General features: G+C 44.1%; 1 protein-coding gene across 2 annotated transcripts in view; it reads right to left on the bottom strand.

The window, feature by feature from the left end:
* Positions 1 to 210: 210 nt before the first annotated feature.
* PLXNB1 (plexin B1) overlaps positions 211 to 20069 on the bottom strand; it is a 134437-nt gene continuing 114578 nt past the window's right edge. For both annotated transcript variants that reach the window (XM_077276275.1, XM_077276276.1), the window contains 27 exons: positions 17399 to 17527; positions 17194 to 17316; positions 16124 to 16217; positions 15873 to 16039; positions 15460 to 15611; positions 15267 to 15372; positions 14095 to 14231; positions 13752 to 13928; positions 13498 to 13669; positions 12486 to 12728; positions 11383 to 11559; positions 10888 to 11036; positions 10504 to 10604; positions 9465 to 9682; positions 9203 to 9381; positions 8701 to 8767; positions 8458 to 8604; positions 8196 to 8373; positions 8008 to 8111; positions 7282 to 7366; positions 6223 to 6389; positions 5474 to 5634; positions 4808 to 4955; positions 4659 to 4723; positions 4504 to 4579; positions 3805 to 3879; positions 211 to 2972 (listed from right to left, as the gene is read on the bottom strand). In XM_077276275.1, the coding sequence (XP_077132390.1) occupies positions 2868 to 2972; positions 3805 to 3879; positions 4504 to 4579; positions 4659 to 4723; positions 4808 to 4955; positions 5474 to 5634; positions 6223 to 6389; positions 7282 to 7366; positions 8008 to 8111; positions 8196 to 8373; positions 8458 to 8604; positions 8701 to 8767; positions 9203 to 9381; positions 9465 to 9682; positions 10504 to 10604; positions 10888 to 11036; positions 11383 to 11559; positions 12486 to 12728; positions 13498 to 13669; positions 13752 to 13928; positions 14095 to 14231; positions 15267 to 15372; positions 15460 to 15611; positions 15873 to 16039; positions 16124 to 16217; positions 17194 to 17316; positions 17399 to 17527 (3702 nt within the window). In that variant the 3' untranslated portion in view covers positions 211 to 2867. The remainder of the gene's footprint in view (positions 2973 to 3804; positions 3880 to 4503; positions 4580 to 4658; positions 4724 to 4807; positions 4956 to 5473; positions 5635 to 6222; positions 6390 to 7281; positions 7367 to 8007; positions 8112 to 8195; positions 8374 to 8457; positions 8605 to 8700; positions 8768 to 9202; positions 9382 to 9464; positions 9683 to 10503; positions 10605 to 10887; positions 11037 to 11382; positions 11560 to 12485; positions 12729 to 13497; positions 13670 to 13751; positions 13929 to 14094; positions 14232 to 15266; positions 15373 to 15459; positions 15612 to 15872; positions 16040 to 16123; positions 16218 to 17193; positions 17317 to 17398; positions 17528 to 20069) is intronic.

Here is a 20069-nt window from a genome sequence, read left to right as displayed (position 1 = left end):
CTCACATCCTACCGTACACGCGTCATACCCATATTATGCACATACGCCGTATAGTCCGCACATCATTTTCTTTCAATGTTTCCTTTTTGTTGCATTTAGGCATCACAGCAATAAAAACTCACCTTTTGCAAAAGTCTGCACCCCCCCCCGGCTCTGCAGGATGGCCCCTTTGCATTCAGTCCAGGCAGTACAATCAGAGCACAGACCGGCGCTGGGAACTTAATTCACCTTTATTGAGTAGTTTGTGTAAGGACTACACACTTGGCGTCTTGTTATTTTGTGTCGCGTTTTACATTCACAAACAGTTTTATCACTTCACAGATTTAACAGCTTTTCCGACCATCGTCTATAAAAACGGGGTTATTCGGATCTCGGAGGATTCGCTTTCAAGTTTTATTTCTTTTATATTATTATGTTACCACAAATTCTAATTATTTTACAAAAAAAATAAAAAAGGCAGCACAAGTGAAAGCTGGAGCAGGGAATGCATCGCCGTAAAACCCTAGCACGAAAACAATGCAAAAGAAACATAAAAAAACTTAGATGTGAGTATCCCAAGGGCAACGTGCTGCCTCCGAAATAAATTACAATCCTCCTTTTAGTATTTAAATATCTTCTTTCATAACTACGGTATTTACACAGCCAGTTCAGAGCAGCAAATTGCCAGAAGACGTGGAATCTATCACCGAAACTAATAAATAAGCATCAGATTTAGTGCAGTAATGTACCGTCTACAGCCAGCCACATTTCACTGACGTCCGCCGTCACAACCATTTTTTTTTTCTATTACTCCAATGCATCTAAAATGAAGTCACCGTTTTGTGTACACAGCTCCTATGCAAACCACTGTGTCTCCATAGTTACAGACTACAAACAAACAAGGTGTAGTCTGGTCATGCTTTCCCTTGCTTTTTCTTCTTGCTAATGAAAGTGTCGGACAAAACTACCGTAACCATGGATACACATAGGAGCTGTATACACAAAACGAGAGATTTTTTTTTTTTGTTTTTTTTTTTAGCCAGACCATTTTATTTGTTATTGTAGATGCATGGTTTATCCTTGTAAAAAAGTTAAGCTAGGAGTTTAATGGCCACACCTCCTGTTTAGTAATGTCCCTAAGACAACACTTCCTGTCCCATGCATTGTACAAGGGACTGATGTAAAATACTGACCAAATACTGACCGTGTGAACACGGCCTTAGCCAAGAAAGGGGACGGGAACGGAAATTGACCCAAGGGTCAAAAAAAAGGATGTGTGGCAGCAGAAAAGGAAATCTGCAGCTCCTTCTGTCCTGCATGGGACTGCACTGCTGGGAGCATGTGACGAGGAGAGTTGTCATAGGGGCACTGCGTGGTCTGATGATTATTATTATGCTCAGGGGGGCGTCAGAGGAAACGCAGGTCGGCCGCTAGGACTCAACAAGAGGAAGACTTTTTTTTCTCGTTAGGAACAGACGGAACGAATTCGAAAAGGCGAATAAAAATATGGCGACTACAAAGTAATAAAATTATACTTCTCTGATAGAATCAGCTTTACAATTGTTAAAAAATAAAATAATATTCTAGGTGGAAATTAAAAAAAAAAGCAGGAATGAAGGAGAAGTGCGAACTGGAGACCTCTCCGGTATAGTTGTGTCCTTGTAGGAGGTCGTGCGCGGGGGGATACAGTGTGTCCATCGAGTTCAATCAGCGCGGAGAGTCTGTGGGACCGCCCCCGGGACCAGTCTATAAGGACCGCCCCCCGGGACCAGTCTATAAGGACCGTCCCCCAGGACCAGGCTATAAGGACCGCCCCCCCCAGGACCAGTCTATAAGGACCACCCCCAGGACCAGGCTATAAGGACCACCCCCAGGACCAGGCTATAAGGACCACCCCCAGGACCAGGCTATAAGGATCGCCCCCCAGGACCAGTCTATAAGGACCACCCCCAGGACCAGGCTATAAGGACCGCCCCCCAGGACCAGGCTATAAGGACCGCCCCCAGGACCAGGCTATAAGGACCGCCCCCAGGACCAGGCTATAAGGACCGCCCCCAGGACCAGGCTATAAGGACCGCCCCAGGACACTCTATAGGAACCACCCCCAGGACCAGTCTGCGGGACCGCCCCCAGGACCAGTCTATAAGGACCGCTCCCAGGACCAGTCTATAAGGACCGCCCCCAGGACCAGTCTATAAGCACTGCCCCCAGGAACAGTCTGCGGGACCGCCCCGGGACCAGTTTATAGGGACCGCCCCCAACCAGTTTATAGGGACCGCCCCCTGGACCAGTCTATAGGACAGCCCCCTGGACCAGTCTATAGGACAGCCCCCTGGACCAGTCTATAGGACAGCCCCCTGGACCAGTCTATAGGACAGCCCCCTGGACCAGTCTATAGGACCACCCCCTGGACCAGTCTATAGGACCACCCCCTGGACCAGTCTATAGGACCGCCAAACGACCAGTCCACGCAAATCTGAACCAGCAAGTTCACCAATCCGTTGTCAGAAGGCCAGTGAAGAACACATGCAGTGGAGCCAGTAATCTGGGGTCTGTCTTGCGTCTCCTCCCATTGAAGATGATGGCACACGTGAAGATGAACTCTCCTGCCCCTTATTACCATGCAGGACACCAGCACGGCCGCCTTCCATGGGGCCCAAATCCTTCTATATCAAAGTTCAGAGTGTAAAAAAATTTCATAGAAAAAATAATCTTTTTTGTTTTTTTGTAACCATCCGCTACTCAGCCGGGAATGTGACAAGGAGCCGTGAGGCCGCCGGCGTCTCCGAGGCCGGGACCTAAAGCAACGGTGATTTTATAAAAATCTTTCCGCTCTTGGCAAGAACCTATTGTTCTCGGACATAAGAAGGACCGTCCATGTGTCTCGGTCACAAGTCGGTGACTTTATTCTCCACGGCGGCTGCAATCTGCTGCAGTCTGTATCCGAGCTGCATCTTTTGGGCTGTGGAGTCTTCTTCCAGTGCTGTAATAATCTGCCAGGGAGAATTGGTAAAGGTGAGTAGAGCACAGTTTATTATTTTTTAACAAATCGCGACCAGGGCCAAACATTATCTGAGAGAGGACAATTCCTTTAAGTGCGTCGTCTTTGTGATCACCTCCCACATCTGAACAGATCAGGCTATAAAATTAGCATTACCTGCAGCCACCACTAGATGGAGCTCAACGCATCCAATACATTAAACACAATGATAAATCAGCATGGAGTGAGCTCCCCCTAGTGGTGGCTGCAGGTTTCCAGATTCCTATAATTTTACTCTGTCTTTGCTGTGGATTTGGAGCTGTGTGTCAGAACAGTTTGAAATATATTAGAAAAAAATGAGGAAATTAAAATGGAGATAAGTTTAGGACACATATAAATAAATGCAACATCTAATATGAGTGAAGCTTTTACAAAAAATGACTATTATTAATATAGATATAAATAGAGGTTATCATTATCAGTATTTCAGACATGTGATGACCCATGGGGGCTGAGATTTCTCTGGACCACTAATGCCAGTGTGTAACCCTCATGGTCACTGGACCAGATCCCTTCAAGCCTCCTCCAACGAATCTCTTCTGATTAATCAGAAGGAGCGCTGGGGATACCGACAAATTAAAAATATATACAAAATAAATAAATACATTAAAAATATATATAATAATAAAAGATCTACTTCCGGATAAGTAGGAAGAAGAGAGACTGAAATTTGCATCCCATAAAGTAGTGGTTGTTGAGAAATATCACCTTTATAACTCTCTGCTGCCACCTGGTGGTGGAAGGCTCTAATAGCAGAATACACTGTAATGGACAGGGCCACTCACCTGGTCATAGTACTTATTAATATACTTGTAGAGTTCATGAAGAGCCACCAGTGAGTTAAGTTCACCTGAGTAATTCTAAAAATGGAACAAAAAATGCAAAATTGAGATAAAACGTTCCTATTAGACCATGTACAGTATTAAAAATATTGTTAGAGATATTATATTAATCTGCTGATCTGTAATTATTGATAAAACTTTTCTTGCACACCTTAGATGTGGCGACAGTACTCCAGGAGACTGACTTTTTGACCTTGCGTGAAACAATGATTCTTGCTCATTTACTGGAATTTACTATTATACAGAATTTCTATGATACACCTATATTTTACTTATAGTCTATACAAACTGTTGATATATTTACCAAGGACAGACTATGAATGCAGTTAAGCTGGGTATTATAAGAAAACATTGCCAACCAATTTTCGGTTAATCCTAACGCGGGCAGATATGTGAATCAGCTTCATTCTAGCATAATTATATTATTCTGGCCACCACTAGGGGGAGCTAATAGCATACAGATGAATACAGATAGCAATGAAAGCAAAGGTGAATGCAGTGAGCTCCCCCTGGTGGCAGATGCTGGACGTTTCTGTAAAGCCCCTTTCACCACTTCAATGCTGAGTACCCCACTAAAAAATGAAAGATCGTACAATCCTATAACAGGAAAACCTCATGTGCATGAGATAAATGGACCCGTACCCTGGAAAGCTCTGCCAACGCGGAATTCATCTCCTGGTCACTGGCGGAGATGGTCTGCCGGATATCAGCATAATATCTGGAATAAGAGACACTTTTATAGCTCAGTGATTAATGATAAGAAGATAAAGGGGCGATGTGATGATCCGTGGGCTCACCTCTCCACCATCTGCTTGTACCGCGGGATGTCCCGGGCATACAGCAACTTGTTTATGGGGGAATCCTGCAGGAAAAAAAAAGAAAGACTCAGATTAAGTGGATACGGGTCCATGAGTTCCGCTCAGATAGAGTCTAGTTCTTCACTTACCCGGCCCAGCTTATGATCAGCAAGGGTGCAAGAGTCCATGAAGGTCTGAGCAATCACAGACAGCACGGCGTCCACATTATCCGAGGTCTGCACATCAAACACAAACTGCGGATTCTTGATTATGTTGATCCAGAACCTTAAAGGCAAACTGAAGAAAAAAAAAAAAGGTTCAGTTTCTCAAAATTTAGAATTTGCATAGAGTACAGATCTAAATGAGTATTCCAGGTAGCAGCAAAAAAAAAAGGTTCCCACCCCCATGTAAATGTCACAAGGACATCAAATCCATATCCAATTGAACATTTTTAGAATTCTGTATCAATTCATTTTTAATACATCCTTTGTAGCATTCTCTTTCTAAAACAAAGCTCCAAATCTTCTGCATAAAGTAAAATAAATACATTTCTATCTGCCACCACTAGAGGGAGCTCACTGCATTCTGTTTTTGTTGAGCTCAATGTGCAGACGTGCAGGGAGCTCCCTCTAGTGGTGGCTGCAGGTATCATTCCCCTCTATGTCTATGCTTTGTATCAGAATAAAATGAATCTTAGCCCATTGTAAAGATACATTAAAATAATAACCGCAGAGCGATGAACTTTAAAATGACCTAGTGTTCAAGAGGGGGGATTTAGTGTCGGTTTTATTCTATTTTATTCTTTAGATTTTTACCTATTGGTTTTCCAGATGTGAATGGTCTCTGGGTCATTGATTCCATAGTGCGTCGCCTGGTCATCAAGCAAATCAAAGAAATACTTGACGGCAAGCGGCACAGGACGGCTGGTGCTGAGTATAACCTGGAAAAGGTCATCCACAAACTTCTGGAGTGTGCCCTGTGGAGCGATAAAACCAACATATAGTATAGGGAACCCAACACCACACCCTGCCGGGGAGCGTCATCCACTTTTGGAGACAATTTTGTTTGCATGCATTTGGTGCTAAAATTCATTTTTGCAATTGGCTTTGATTAAAAATGTTGCACTGTTTGCCTTCTATGGCCTTTGTGCTCCGCTGTCTGCAAAATGGGTAAACTGAGAAACGGTCAGTGAGCTTGTTCTCATGGGTCTGTTGGGAGAGATTCTAACTGCTGTGTTTTTTCCTGAGCTTCTATCAGCTGATAAATATATAAGTTGAAGGTGCAGGGAATCAAAATCTGTAAAAGCCAAACGGTGCAACATTTTTAATGAAAACCAACTGCAAAAAAAGATTTTTTGGGGGGGTGAAAATACAAACATTAAAAAAAAAAAGTATTCCCAAAGGTGGAGAACGCCTTTAAGAATCAGCAACCTGCTGCACTCCTGCTGTTGAGAAACTACAACTCCCAGCATGCCTTGACAGCTGTAGGCTGTTCATTCTGTTGGCTGCACCCTTATTCTATAACATGTAGATACGATTATAGGAGATCTCCCTCCTTATTTTACCTTCATGGACAGGAGACGGGTCAGGTAGATTTCGGGGATGGCTTTCGCCCGCTCCCTGTCACGTAAACTCCCCCTCCTGTGCTTTGGTAACTCTGGCTCTTCGGTGGGTTTCACAAGGTGCCATAGTTTGATCCCCCCTTCATCAGCATCCTCCAACATGGGGGTCTCTGAAAATGGATAGACTACATTTCTTGTCTAATACAGATAAGTGCCCGCCGTATTATCGATATATTGGGCAGTAGGGAGGCTCGGAGGTCGGCACCGGCGGGGAAAATGCAAAAAGTAAGAAAGACTGAGATATACGGGGTCCCAAGTGTTTATATGGACATGATATAGGGTGGTCCTGCATGTGGACCCTTAATATTAGTCATATAATTATGGCCGCGCGTTCGACTGTTGACCAACAGGATGATGCCTGCAGAAAAAGGAGTACGGTACGTCCACTTCTCCATAAAAAATTAATTAAAAAAATTAAAGTTTTTTTTAAAAATCATTAAAATTTCCGCATGGTATAAGATAGAAGTTGGTGTTTCCAATGTCCTTAGTGATAGAATGTAACCACATAATGCACATAGAATGTTACCATGAACTATAGTCCTGTATTTAATAAACAATGTATCAATGTATCATTTCTGGAATTCAGCCCTTCGGAATGTTCTAAGATTAAAATCCAATGTGTTTCTTCTTAACAGAAATGTCTTTTTCCGGACATCATGTGGAAGTTTTAATGGATTTAGAATAAAAACTTTATTTTTTTTATTCTTCTACTGGATTTGTTTTTTTTTCTGCATTTATTATACACAGTAATTTATTTTTACTAAGGATGCAATACACAATTTCATCTAATATCTAATAATGTTCCGTGGGAGAGGAGAAGGATCGGACATGTTGGATTTCAATATGCCCAATTTAATAATATAGAGATAACTGGGAAGATATGCACGCTCAGCTGAGGCGAGCGTGCATGTGTATGGGGGGGATCGAGAAAGTTGTGGCCAAATGAGCTTTTGGTGAACTGTGAAATAAGGTGTAAAGTCCGGACTAGATGAAGTAACTCACTCTCTCCTGGGATATAATCATGGTTCTCCGGGTGGATGTGTTTGCTCAGTCGAGGAACCAACGCTACAGTCGCCGCGTCGGGAACCTATAATCGAGAGAGAAGACGACTTAAGACCCGATTCATCATTTGCATTCCTATTTTTTTGTATTCGTTGACGTTTTTTTTTTTTGCACCACAATGGCAGAATGACTTTGCACGAAATCAAAAATGAACTTTATTTTTTGACTTTTTACCCATCTTGCAACTTTTTCTGCTAAAACGTATCAAAACTTGGGCAAAAATTCCAGACTTGCATGATATACCTCCAGGGTGGTCATGGAGTGAACACTGGAGTACATTTGCATGAAAGTTTTGCGACTTAAAAAAAAAAAAAAAAAAAGTCACAATTGATGTATCGGCCGCCAGTATCTGAAAATCAAAAAGCGCCCGCAATGGTCAACATAAAACACCAATAAAAAAAATATATAAAATAGACTTAAAAAAAAATGTGCAAAAATGTACAAAAAAGGCACAAATACACTAATAAATGGGGCCAAAGTAGTAACTCCCAAGACCATTGACATTGGTCTAATGACTGTTTGAGGCCGATCAATGGACTCAGCGCTGGAAAAAACAAAGATCAAAGACCCTTGCCGCCCCTCTTGGCTGCCACTTTGTTGGATTCGATGAAATTCGCAGTGCGGTCGATTTCGCTCATCTCTACCAATAATCCCGCCGGTCGGCACCTTGTAATGTTGCAGGGTGTTTATCCTCTTCCACGACCCCTGAACCACCGATGTCAGATCTTCATCAGAGAGGATGAGGTGCCCGGCCAGACCCGATCTCCATTCTACCGTGACAATAAGAGTAGACAATTAGGACCGGAGACATTTCTGGAGCCTACAAGTCAAGTAAAGCAAAATGTTGGACTTACCCAGGTCAAGGCTTTCCGGGCAGGGACGGAGACAGCAGGGTGTCCCTTTATAAACCTGGTCCAGGATCTTCTCTTTGACTTGGGTGATGGTGTCACAGTCCAGTAACTTCACGGGGACTCCTTGGCCTTCATCTTCCACAGCGCTCCCGGTGGTGGGTTGTGTAATTGCATTCAGCGTCTACAAAAAGCGTCCACCTCAATTTAATAAAACTATCAGCCTCCCCTAAATGAGTTTAACACCCCAGGTGACCTGTGTCCTCACCAAGGTCTTGTACTCCACGTCGTCCCTCAGCAGGCGGTTATCATTCAGCGTGTACTTGGCTTTCCCGGTCACACAATCTACTGGACCTTTGTCCACTTGGTGTTTGATGCCTCGGAATAACATATAGAGCGGTTCTCCTGCCGAATCCTTAATGGGGGAGATAAGCCATATACATTGACACTAATTCTGGCACTTTTTTCCTTGCGCCCCTGCACTTAGCCCTTTACAATTTCTCACACGTACCCTCACAAAAGAGTAAAGGCAGATGGACATCCAGTTGGTCAGCAGCTTCTCAACAACACTTTCGGTCCTAGAAATAGACACCATTATATAATGACTTCATTGCTATAGCTTTGGGTGTATTGTGTCTCCAGTGCCACCTATTGGAGGTAGCTACCCTGCAAGTTATTGTCTTACCCTTTGAAAAGGGTCAAAAGTGTCCACTTATTTTATTCCTGCTGTTCCCCAGAGCATTCCGGTTTTTGTTTTTTGTAAATCCGCCTTATGGTTCCAGAGATATAGGGCTTTTAGTGCTAATTTTATGGCTCACAGGATCCTCAGGGGCGTGTCTTTAGGCAGCTCTGCATAATTACTCTGTAAGCCACGCCCCTTAATACAAACAATAAAAATTTGCCGCTAAATAAAAAGGCCCATATCTCTGGAGAAGAAATTTTGCCAGATTCGCTCAACACTACTTTGCTGAAGTAGAAGACTCCAATTGTCTCTGAACGGCCGCGTTCCTCACCTCCTCAACATCAACTTGGGGTTCTTGGCGACATATTGTTCTATGAGGTCATTGAGAAGCGTCTTCAGGATATCCGTGAAATATTCCAGCTTCCCATGAAGAGAGACGGTGAGGAGAGACGCCACGTAAGCGCGGTCACGGGCAGAGAAGGTGCGCTGGCTCTCCAGAGTGTGGATAAACTGTGACGGAGGAGCACAATGGTGAGAAGACGCCATATAGTGACAGCGCCCAGCTTTAGGCTGGGAGCTCACCGCCTTCATACCTTGGTGAGGAACAGCTTGCTGTTGAGAAGATTCGATAGTTGCACCAAACCCTGCTCCACCGTCTGTCTCCGACCCTCCGGGACGTCCAGGTCTCTGTGCAACGGAGATTCCCGGTGACCAGGGAAAAAGATCCTCTCTGCATAAGACTTGTAATCCAGGAAGGGGATCCCGGTGCCAACAAGATCACTGGTGAGATCCATCATCTCTGTCATAAGATCTGTGAGAGTCAAAGAAAAGAGATCAATAAACTTTACATGTACAGAATATAGAGGTGTTATCAGTCATTGTACAGGGGGAGGAGGTGAGCTGTGACATCACCTATTGTGAATGGTGGATCCTGTGTAATCTACTGTATATAGAAGTGTTATCAGTCATTGTACAGGAGGAGGAGGTGAGCTGTGACATCACCTATTGTGAATGGTGGATCCTGTGTAATCTACTGTATATAGAAGTGTTATCAGTCATTGTACAGGAGGAGGAGGTGAGCTGTGACATCACCTATTGTGAATGGTGGATCCTGTGTTATCTACTGTACATAGAGGTGTTATCAGTCATTGTACAGGAGGAGGAGGTGAGCTGTGACATCACCTATTGTGAATGGTGGATCCTGTGTTATCTACTGTATATAGAGGTGTTATCAGTCATTGTACAGGAGGAGGAGGAGGTGAGCTGTGACATCACCTATTGTGAATGGTGGATCCTGTGTTATCTACTGTATATAGAGGTGTTATCAGTCATTGTACAGGAGGAGGAGGTGAGCTGTGACATCACCTATTGTGAATGGTGGATCCTGTATTATCAGTATAGAAGTGACATTTTCATTGTAATCCTCCCTGTGATCTCTAGAGAATACATGGTGTCAGCTTACTATGAGGCGGTCAGTAAAACCTGTAAGATTTCAGGGTGATTTCAAACAATCAATACAAAAAAGATCTTTTTGGCTAACTATGCAAAACTATCAGACAAGTCATTTTCTGATGACCCATTCCCTTTAACATTTCTAAACATTCTGCCGACAACAGGACAGACAGAGGTCACCTGTAAATTCCTTCTTGCAGCGATCTCTCACACTAGTTTCCAAGTTTTCCAGCTGAATCTGAACTTTCTTGTAGTCCCTCAGCGCTTGTTTGCTTTTCCTCCTGAGAATCACAGTGAACACGGACAAAGGGATTAATACTCGCGAGAAAAATTAGGTAAAACAAAACACGTGAGCTCCCCCTAGTGGTGGCTGCAGGAGGGGAGGATTTTAGAACTATGACTATGCAGAGGATTTGGAGCCGTGTATCAGGAGAAACCGGACCTCTGGCAGCTCAGAGAATATGAAGACAGTAATCAGCACAGATTACTTAGTAAAGCGGATGGTGGACCGTCACTATGCGTCTTCTCCTGGACCTCTCTATTAGGGGGTTGGATCTGACCTACCTGTATATTAGGACAATGATGAGAACGATCAGAGCCACAAATGAAGCCCCAACTCCCAAACTGATCTGCGCCTCCAGCGGGAACGTGAGCTGGCTCTCCGTGTCATACTGGACCTTCCCGAGGACCAGATCGACTCCTCCAATCTGCACCTGGAGGAAAAATCAGCGTATGCGAGTCACATCTTTATCATTGGGTTTCTTACCCTGTACGGAGGCGACGTTACAGCATGTGTTACAGTCTAGAGCTGCGTTAACAATGCCACAGGCTTCAGAGCTGAAATCTCCCCTTGTCTGTATAGCGTTTGATTTTGTGATTTGCACTATAGGAGGGGTGGGAATTTTAAAGGGGTCATCGGCGATAGGGTTCCCACATCCGGCACCCCCCACTGATCAGATCCTGTTCTCTTGAGTAGCTTGGACCCCCATTGTCTATGGGGGTCCGATCACGATGATATCCAGTCCCACCAGGGAAACAGAAATGAGCGCAGCTCCTTACTGTAAACTCAGGCAGCGAGTCCACGCCTTCTCTCTTGGATGGGTAACGTGGGGTCGGTTGCTTCTCGGGGGGTTCACAATATAGGTGGTTACTTGTGAGGGTCTTCACTGTGCAAACCCCATCCCCGATCATTGCAATCATCTCTTCTTTGGTAATAGCCAGGTCCAGATTCTTCCCCTAGGAATAAAGCAAGAGGTCAGATTTGTCCTGGCCACTCGTCTCCCACCAAAGTGCACACGAGACCCCCCCAATATGAGCGGGATATTCGACCACCTAACCACTGCCTTCAGCGCTCGGCGGGGTCCCGTTCTCTAGACAAATTCTGGTCCATAAATGTATGACATGGTAATATCCCTTTAATAAAAACAATCCCTTTAAGTATAGTCCACCTTTAGAGGCATTTTTTTAAATCTAAAAATCATCGGGTGTCATTAAAAATGTAGCACCGTTTGCCTTCTGCGCTATCTATTGCTGGCTGCAGAATGAGTTAACTGAGAATCTGTCAGTGAGCTCGCTATGAAGATCTGACGGGGAAACCATAAATCTTTTTCCTGTCTTTCTCCGAGCTCCTCTCAGCTGATGTACGGCCACATAAAAATTGAACGTGCAAAAAGCAAAAAACTTAAAAGCCAAAAGATGCAAAATTTTGAATGAAACCGAATTGCAAAAATGATTTTTAGCCCCAATCACAAGCATTTAAGTAAAAAAAAAAAATCTCCCCCGAGAGGTGGACAACCCCTTTAAGTGGAGCACTGTGAATACTGGAAGTTTTGGTAACTTTTACCTTGTCCTCTGCTTTGTGAAGCCACATGAATCTCATCTATGAGTCCAACCTATGTCTTGCACTTGCATCCACTCACTGCCCTGATACTTTGCTACAATGTATCAGTGCAGGTAAAATGTATCAGCCTGGAGTCCTGTCTAGGTCAGAGAGAATTGTCTAACCTCGATACAATTGTAGCAAACCCTCAGCTGTGAATTGGATTTAGCTCAGAACATATTTTAAGGCTCTTTAACTAAGGAAGTTACAATTCACTGACATGTAGCAAAGATTATTTAAATAAACCTTGAACCTTCCCTTTAAATGTCTGGAAGTTTCCTACCTCCACGGAGATCACACTGCCGGGCTTGTGCCGATACGGTTTGGCCGGGTCCTCGGCATTCAGATGTCGGAGCACCGGGTCGGGCACGTATATAAAAGGGGCCGAGTTTATGACAGTGAAATTGAAGTGAAGATTATCCAGGATGAATTCTACGTCGACACGGGCGTTCCAGTGTAAAGGGTTAATGGCCGGCGTCTTACAAAGCAGCAGGAAAGATGAATTCACCTGGCAAAGCTCCTCAAACTGCAGAGAAGTAAGACAGTGGATGCATAAAAACGTACCACAAGGGTAGGCACAACAATAATATTAAAGGGGTGATCCCATCTGAGGACGTGATGGCATACGACTGGGATATGTCACTACGTCTTAATTGTAGGGGTCTTGAATTTAAGGACCTGAAAATCATCAGAGAGAAGCCCCTATGGTGGTTCCTTTCTATATCACAGGCTGCATCATTAACTACACAGGGAATTCTAACATAGCTTGATTTAAAGGGGACCTGTTACTTTACCATAAATATATACATTTCTTACCTAGTGTAAATACCGCTGGTCTCCTGAATCCGACGTTGTTTTTCTTTCGTTCCTGTGCCTTTCTGTTCCTGAGATATGGCCCTTTCTTTCCGGCATAAAAGTCAAGACTTCTTCATGAAGTGGGCGTGGTTCCCAAGACAACGCCCACAAAGAGGAGCTGAGGACCACGCCCACTTAGCGGAAAAGCCAAGGGATAAAATGGTCCATATCTCAAGAACCGAGAGGCATAAGAGCAAAAGAAAAACATCGCCGGATTCAGGAAAACAGCGACATTTACACCAGGTAAAAAACAAAAATACATATTTACAGCAGTTTTTTTTTTTTATAAATTGGACAGTGTTCCCGCAGATAGATGAGAGAGGTCCCTTTATTCAGAGGTTTATGGGGCCATGAAAGAAAATAATTTACAATCACTTTCTAAAATAAATGTGCCCCTTTAAATATGGTTGTAAGGAAAATAACATTGACTACAGCCCCACCTGCTGGACAGTGCAGAGCGAACCCTCCGGGCATTCTGTCTCTGGCACTATACGTCGCTTCCTCCCAAGACTTCGCCTTCGTCTCCTCTCCATTGGGGACACAGTAACTCTGATTTTTGGGGCTTGTACCACGTCCAGATTCTGTCCGTAAACCAAAATCACACGTCCTCCGCTACGATAGAGATCGCACAAATCAGTGGCTGTAATATGGAGTTCCCCTTTAATTCAAGCACATTCTTAAAAGACTTTGGTACCTGAAGAAGCTCTTGGCAGGGCTGGCAGAGGTGATGTTGGGGTCCGCGGTGTATGAGAAGAAGGCATCGGGGAAGCTAAAAATCTGTTCTCCGTACCAGACGGTCACTCGGAGGTCTGACGTGGCGTTGCTGGACCCGGTCAGACATTGCAGTTGGTTTTCCTGAATCTCCGAGGAACTGTGAAAAAAAGAAAACAAGATTAAAAAAATATCTAAAATACCAATTATTTCTATCCTACAATATCTGCCAACACCTCTCCTGAAATACTCTGTGCTGACGGTGCAACACATAATTAGAAAGTATTCCGGCTCCTCCTACTCCCGCAGACATAAACATGACTTACATGTAACAGGGAATATCTCCAACAAAAACTCGGGTATCACTGGGCCGCCCCGTGAGAAGTTTGGATCCTGTAACGGCCAATCGGGTTCCTCCAGATTTCGGTCCGCGAGATGGAAAGAAAGAAAACAGAACGGGATTCTGAAAAAAAAAAAAAAAAAAAAAGTTGTTTCTATAATATAATCTACAATGTATTTAATTTCTGAAAGGGAATGTCCAGGATTAGAAAAACATTTCTACCAAAAACAGCGCCACCTCCGTTCTGCAGGTTGTGTAAGGTACTGTAGCTTTGCATCAATCACTTAAATTGAGTGGAGCTGCAATACCAGACACAACCAGTAGACATGTGTGGCACTGTTTTTTTTTTTTTTTTTTTTTACTAACAAATCCTAGACATTCCCTATAATCGGTCTCATACATTAAAATCATGGGCTCCCATAGTATCATATAAGCCTTTGAGTTGGGGATGTGTAGCAAAGCAACATCACCCCTATACCCAATGTTTGCCCACTTCTGTAAGCCTGGGGAAGGGATACTGAAGGGCCATGCCTCATGCACACAGCCACCCACTTTTATAAGCGTGGGCAGGGGATGGGCTATTCGGCATCAGACCACCCCCATGGGCAGGGGATGGGCAATTCGGCATCAGTCCACCCCCATGGGCAGGGGATGGGCTATTCGGCATCAGACCACCCCCATGGGCAGGGGATGGGCTATTCGGCATCAGTCCACCCCCATGGGCAGGGGATGGGCTATTCGGCATCAGACCACCCCCATGGGCAGGGGATGGGCTATTCGGCATCAGACCACCCCCATGGGCAGGGGATGGGCTATTCAGCATCAGTCCACCCCCATTGGCAGGGGATGGGCTATTTGGCATCAGTCCACCCCCAACTCCCCGGCCCCAGAACAGCCGCCTGGTCTGCCTACATTGGGGGAATTCCACTGCCTTTAATCTTTTATTTTCATGGGGGTCATGAGAAACCACCAAGTGTTGGCGAACCTGCTTTGACCAATATAAGAACTTTTTTGGGGAAAAAAAGGGAATAGAGGTGCAGAGGATGGGAAAAAATAGTTATAGGGAAAGGGCAAAAGCAAGAAAAAAGGGGCAAAACCAGAAATCAGCAAAGTGGCTGCACCAAAGGAGCCTTTATACCCTTATCCAGGCCATATTACCTGATAGATAAAAACTTGGGTGGAAACTCCATGTAGCCCCCCGGGAACCTCCACCAGGACGTGCCCGGGTCTCTCCGACCAGCTTTTCCCGGCGACACAAACTATACTGCAAGGACAATGGATAGTACGATCATTAATGATGTCCCAGAACCAGCGAGTCTTCGTCATGGTCAAAGATGACTTATCTCGTTACCTGCTGGAAATCTCGTATTTGGTGACGTCCACCTTACAAGGGATATTGGCCACGGATACTCGGTCCACAATGTCTTCCAGTTTTTGGCCCAAGTTGGAGCCGGTGATTGTAATTCTCATCCCTCCGTCCACAGGACCTGAAAGCGGCTCGATCTGAAAGAGAACACATCGTCACGGTCAATGATATGTATAGGGCCACCAACGAAAAGATTAAAATGTTTGGTTCAAATTTCAGTGGTTCAATTTCCCTACAGTGCCTCCGCAGGGGAAAGGAGGAATTGCACAGTTTTCCATTAAATAAAATGTGCTTGGTGTGAAATATGTGGACATGCTGGGTCCTGCCCAAAGGGGGGGGGACACTTCTTGCATCCACTGTATAAGTTGTAAAGTAACCCAAAAATGTTCTTCCCATACCGAATGGATAAGGGGTGCAGGACACGTTCCCTCAACCTCCTCCGTGCAGGACTCTTGGTACATACAGCTGGGGTGCTCGCCTCCGCACCACACACAGTTATATTTGGGGTCGGCGGTCTGACACCGGCTGCAGTCAGCGTGTCCCACCGAGCAGTTATACAGAGTCACTAAGGGGGGAAAAAAAAAAGTTATTGATTACAATATTCTATGCGGAGTGAAACCAGTCATCGTAGGGACCACCCGGGACGTACCATGGAGGTCCTCGTAACTGTCCACCTGCAGGTCTGGCTCCCTCTGCACATAGACCAGTGCGTTGAACTCCGGCTGCGGTGCGGAGTAACTGTACTGCAACAAGAACAAGATCCTGTTAGTATGCGCAAATGGGCATCAAAGAGGGGCTTCCTCGCTCGCAACCCCCATCTAGGGGTCAAAATGAAGAATCAATATGTATAAGTGGCTCCATTCCTCACAGCTATTCAAATGAGGTGAAAATGGCTAATCTTGCCTGGAATGTGACCGGATGATTGCCCACGGGCTGCCTTCTAAAAGGGGTTGTCTGAAAGGCTAACCCTTTAAGGAAAACCAAGAGGTCTCAACTAGTGATGAGTAAACGTGCTGTGATAAGGTGTTATCTGAGCATGCTCGGATGCTAACAGAGTGTCTCCAGAGTGCTCTAATAATATGTTCGAGCCCCCGCATGTCTTGCGGCTGTCGAGTATGCAGGTGCGGGGACTCAAACATTTTTCGAGCGCGCTGAAGACACTCTGATAGAACCCGAGCATGCTCAGATAACACCTTATCTAACCACCTTATCTAGCATGTTGACCCATTTTGTTTAAGAGTAACCACGAAAAATATTGGAAATTTTTGGGTAAACCCCCTCGCATTCTGATGAGAGTCCATTTTGGCAGATCTGATTGGATGCCGTTTTCTGGAGGTAGAGGAACAGTCATGGACATTGACTCCAAGCCAAACAAGCATGTTAACTGGAGAATCAAAAAGTAATATTATATTCTGTCTTTCTTTGAGACAAGTTATTGGTAAAGGTCCAAGAGCTTAGACCACCACTGATAAAAAGCAGCCATGTCCCGATTGGATACAAGCACTGCCATGGTCCACAATAAAAGGAACCGTAATGGGCACCAGCTTGCCCTCCAAAAGTCAATGGTTTCCAATGAGGCACAAAGTGAGCTCTTTAGTAATTAGTACGATTCTATGAACCAAGACCCCCACGAATAATAACGGCTGATCGGTTTGGATCCCATTTCCGGGGTAGAACATTCTTTGCCTGTCACAATTTCTGGTTTTCTGAGGTTCTTACTTGGTGGAGTTGGCATGTGATGTAATAATTGGCCGCATCCGCAGTGTCCCTCTCCACAAAGGCATCCGTTATCAGAGTCCTGCCTTCCAGAATCAGGACACAGTCGTAGTCCCACTGGAAATCCTGGAACATATCAGAAAGTTAATGCTACAAGATTCATCAAAACTGCGCTCTAACAATTACTTCCTAAAAGTGCTGGAGTTACCTCGTAATGGTGGAAGTTTCTCCCAACTAAAGTTATTTTACGCTCCACATTGACGGGCAGTAAAGAGGGGCTCTGAATACTGTGCACGCAAGGACAAGCCTCCGGACCCCAAAACAGCTCCTCTTTATTCTGTAAAAAAAGAAAAAAAAAACAACTTATGATCTCCAAAAAAGCTGCACTAACCAATAACATAATCACCAACTAATGGATTGGGTACTTGTAAAATAATTAGGGGGTTATTAAAGAGGTAATTGTGCATCAAACTACTATAGTCAATGAGCCATCGATAAGGCCCCTCAGTTGTGGGAGGAGATGGCACATGATACCGGAATTAAAAATAAATGTCTAAAAGACAATCTCTGCGTTTCGTTCCACCCCACCAAACTCCAGTATTCGGTCAGTTTCTGGGGTCTGAAGTGGGGGCCGATGTGGAGACACATTCTATTATTTTTTGGCTATCTCTGGTTATAATGCCTCTTTCTCTCTTCACTATTGATTTTACTTGTGTACATTACATTGCACTAATTGTTGTGGCTATCTACAGTATATGGACCTGTATATACCGCTTATCATCACTTCTTGTCAGTATTCTGCCATCTTGTGGCTAACCTTTGTATTGCTTTCTTTTTGTTACTTTATGTCTCTTTGCTTTTATTGTTTTTATTATTCATTTTTAGATTATAGTTTTTCTTTATTGTGTAGTTGTGTATTTATTGCATGAATACATTTGTCTGATTACTGATTAAATTGGAGTAACACTTATATGATAGACTCGTGCATATTCCAGGCAAATTAGACCCATCGGTGACCCCTGCCTCACACAGCAGAGAACCCGCACATGCGCAGGGTCTTTGCAGAGGAATCATCTCTGTTCTGCACTTGTGCCAGTCCTGGTGTAACATCCGTGGCATAAGTTTCTACAGTCATTGGTCTCCGCAGCTTCAGGTATACCAACTTTGCAAAGTACATGAAGGCATGAGTGTACGGTGCCTCACGGATGCTGCCCTTGAACACAGTGTCTCGTCTCAGCCATGGCAGCTCCGTGCCAGCTGGCTCCGTTGGCAGCAGGAGGTTTTCACAGCAGTGGGACGTGCATGCCAGAGAGATCTCAAATAATGCGTCCCAGCTCATAATTGTGCCAGCTGGCCTCCCTGAAAAACCCTCAACGCATTAACAATTCTTCTCAGAGGCCCTGCCAAGCTGGAGACGGGGCACTGTGCGCCAGGGCATCATCAATTAAACACAAAACTGAACTTTTTTTACCCCAAATTTGCTCAATAAATCTCACGTTCTCCATGCCCGCTCTTACAGTGAAGGACACTCTTGTAAATTTTATAGCAGCCTTTAATCTTCAGAAATGTATCCAGCACCCATAAAATGCCCACGCAAAAAAGAAGACGCTGCCAGGATCTTAGCAATTGACTTCCTCCATTGTCAAATCGATATTTTTTTTTTTTTTTTCTGGAAGAAGGACCCTTCAGTGATCAGAATCAATCAGTGGTCAAAGCTGGGAGCAAGTCATTCATTTGCCAACAGTGCCACCACTGGGGAAAAAGGAGTATTGCACCATGTAGGCTAAAATCAATGAACAGAGTTGATAATTAGTCCTCCAGAGACTGAGATAGATGAATGTTGTGAACGTGGGACCTTCTAGATTTCTCCTAATCAGACAGAAAAAAAAGTTTATGGTAATTTTGTAAAAAAAAATTGCAAAAAAGTGACTTCAGATGAGACTTTAACTTCTATTGTAGAGTGTTGTGAGCATGCACTGTGACCTATGCAGAGGTCACTTTGCAGGGAGAGGGGAGGAAAAAAAAAGTTCAACCATCATCTATTGTAAATGATGGACCCCCATGACATCTATGTAGAGGTGTTATCCTGTCTGTGCAGATAATGCGATAACTGCTAAAAAGTGATCTCGCCACTGTAAGACTAAGAGTAAGTGCACACCTTGAGTATTTACAGCAGATTTTTCTCCAGCAAAAACCACAGGAAAAACTCTGTGTAATATGTGAGCGTTTTTAAGTGTTTTTTTTCGCCAATTCAGTTGCAGGGGTGAAAAACGCTGAAGGAACTGACATGGTGAAGCTTTCAAAAAAATGCTTTGAAAGTTCAATTTTGAAGGAAAAAAAAAATTATCAACGTGTGCATGAAATTTCACAAATCTCATTCACATTGCTGATTTTTCAAAGAAAAAAATGCAACAAAACCTTCAAAACTACAAGATTTTTGGATTTTTAAAACAAAAAGATGGGAAAATAGAAATAAGTATCACCAACATTTTTGGCAAATATGTTTAATGGTTAGCGAAGACTTTATTTCATTTTTAATCCGCCGTTGTCAAGTTCTGAATCTTTGTACTATGCTCCATTACCTTATTTTGCTCGCTTTTCTCCAAACTCCACGCTGAAGCTGCCCTTTTAGCTGCCTTGTTCATGCACTTACAGTAGCTGATTGGAACTTTAGCTGCACCAAGAATTTGCTCCCATCCCCCATGATCGGACACCATGTCCAAAAACTCTTCCTATCTGAGCAAGACGTTCACATTGGGGTACGGACATTTGCAAGAGCTGCAGCTTAAATCAGCAACTCCAAGTGCATGAACTCAGCTGCTAAAACAGTGGAGTTTGGGTAAAAAAGAAGCAAGAAAAGACCATTAAGTATATTACAA

Source organism: Ranitomeya variabilis, chromosome 8 (assembly GCF_051348905.1).
Source record: "Ranitomeya variabilis isolate aRanVar5 chromosome 8, aRanVar5.hap1, whole genome shotgun sequence".
Taxonomy (NCBI): Eukaryota; Metazoa; Chordata; class Amphibia; order Anura; family Dendrobatidae; genus Ranitomeya; species Ranitomeya variabilis.
This window is presented reverse-complemented; position numbering and strand designations above follow the sequence as displayed.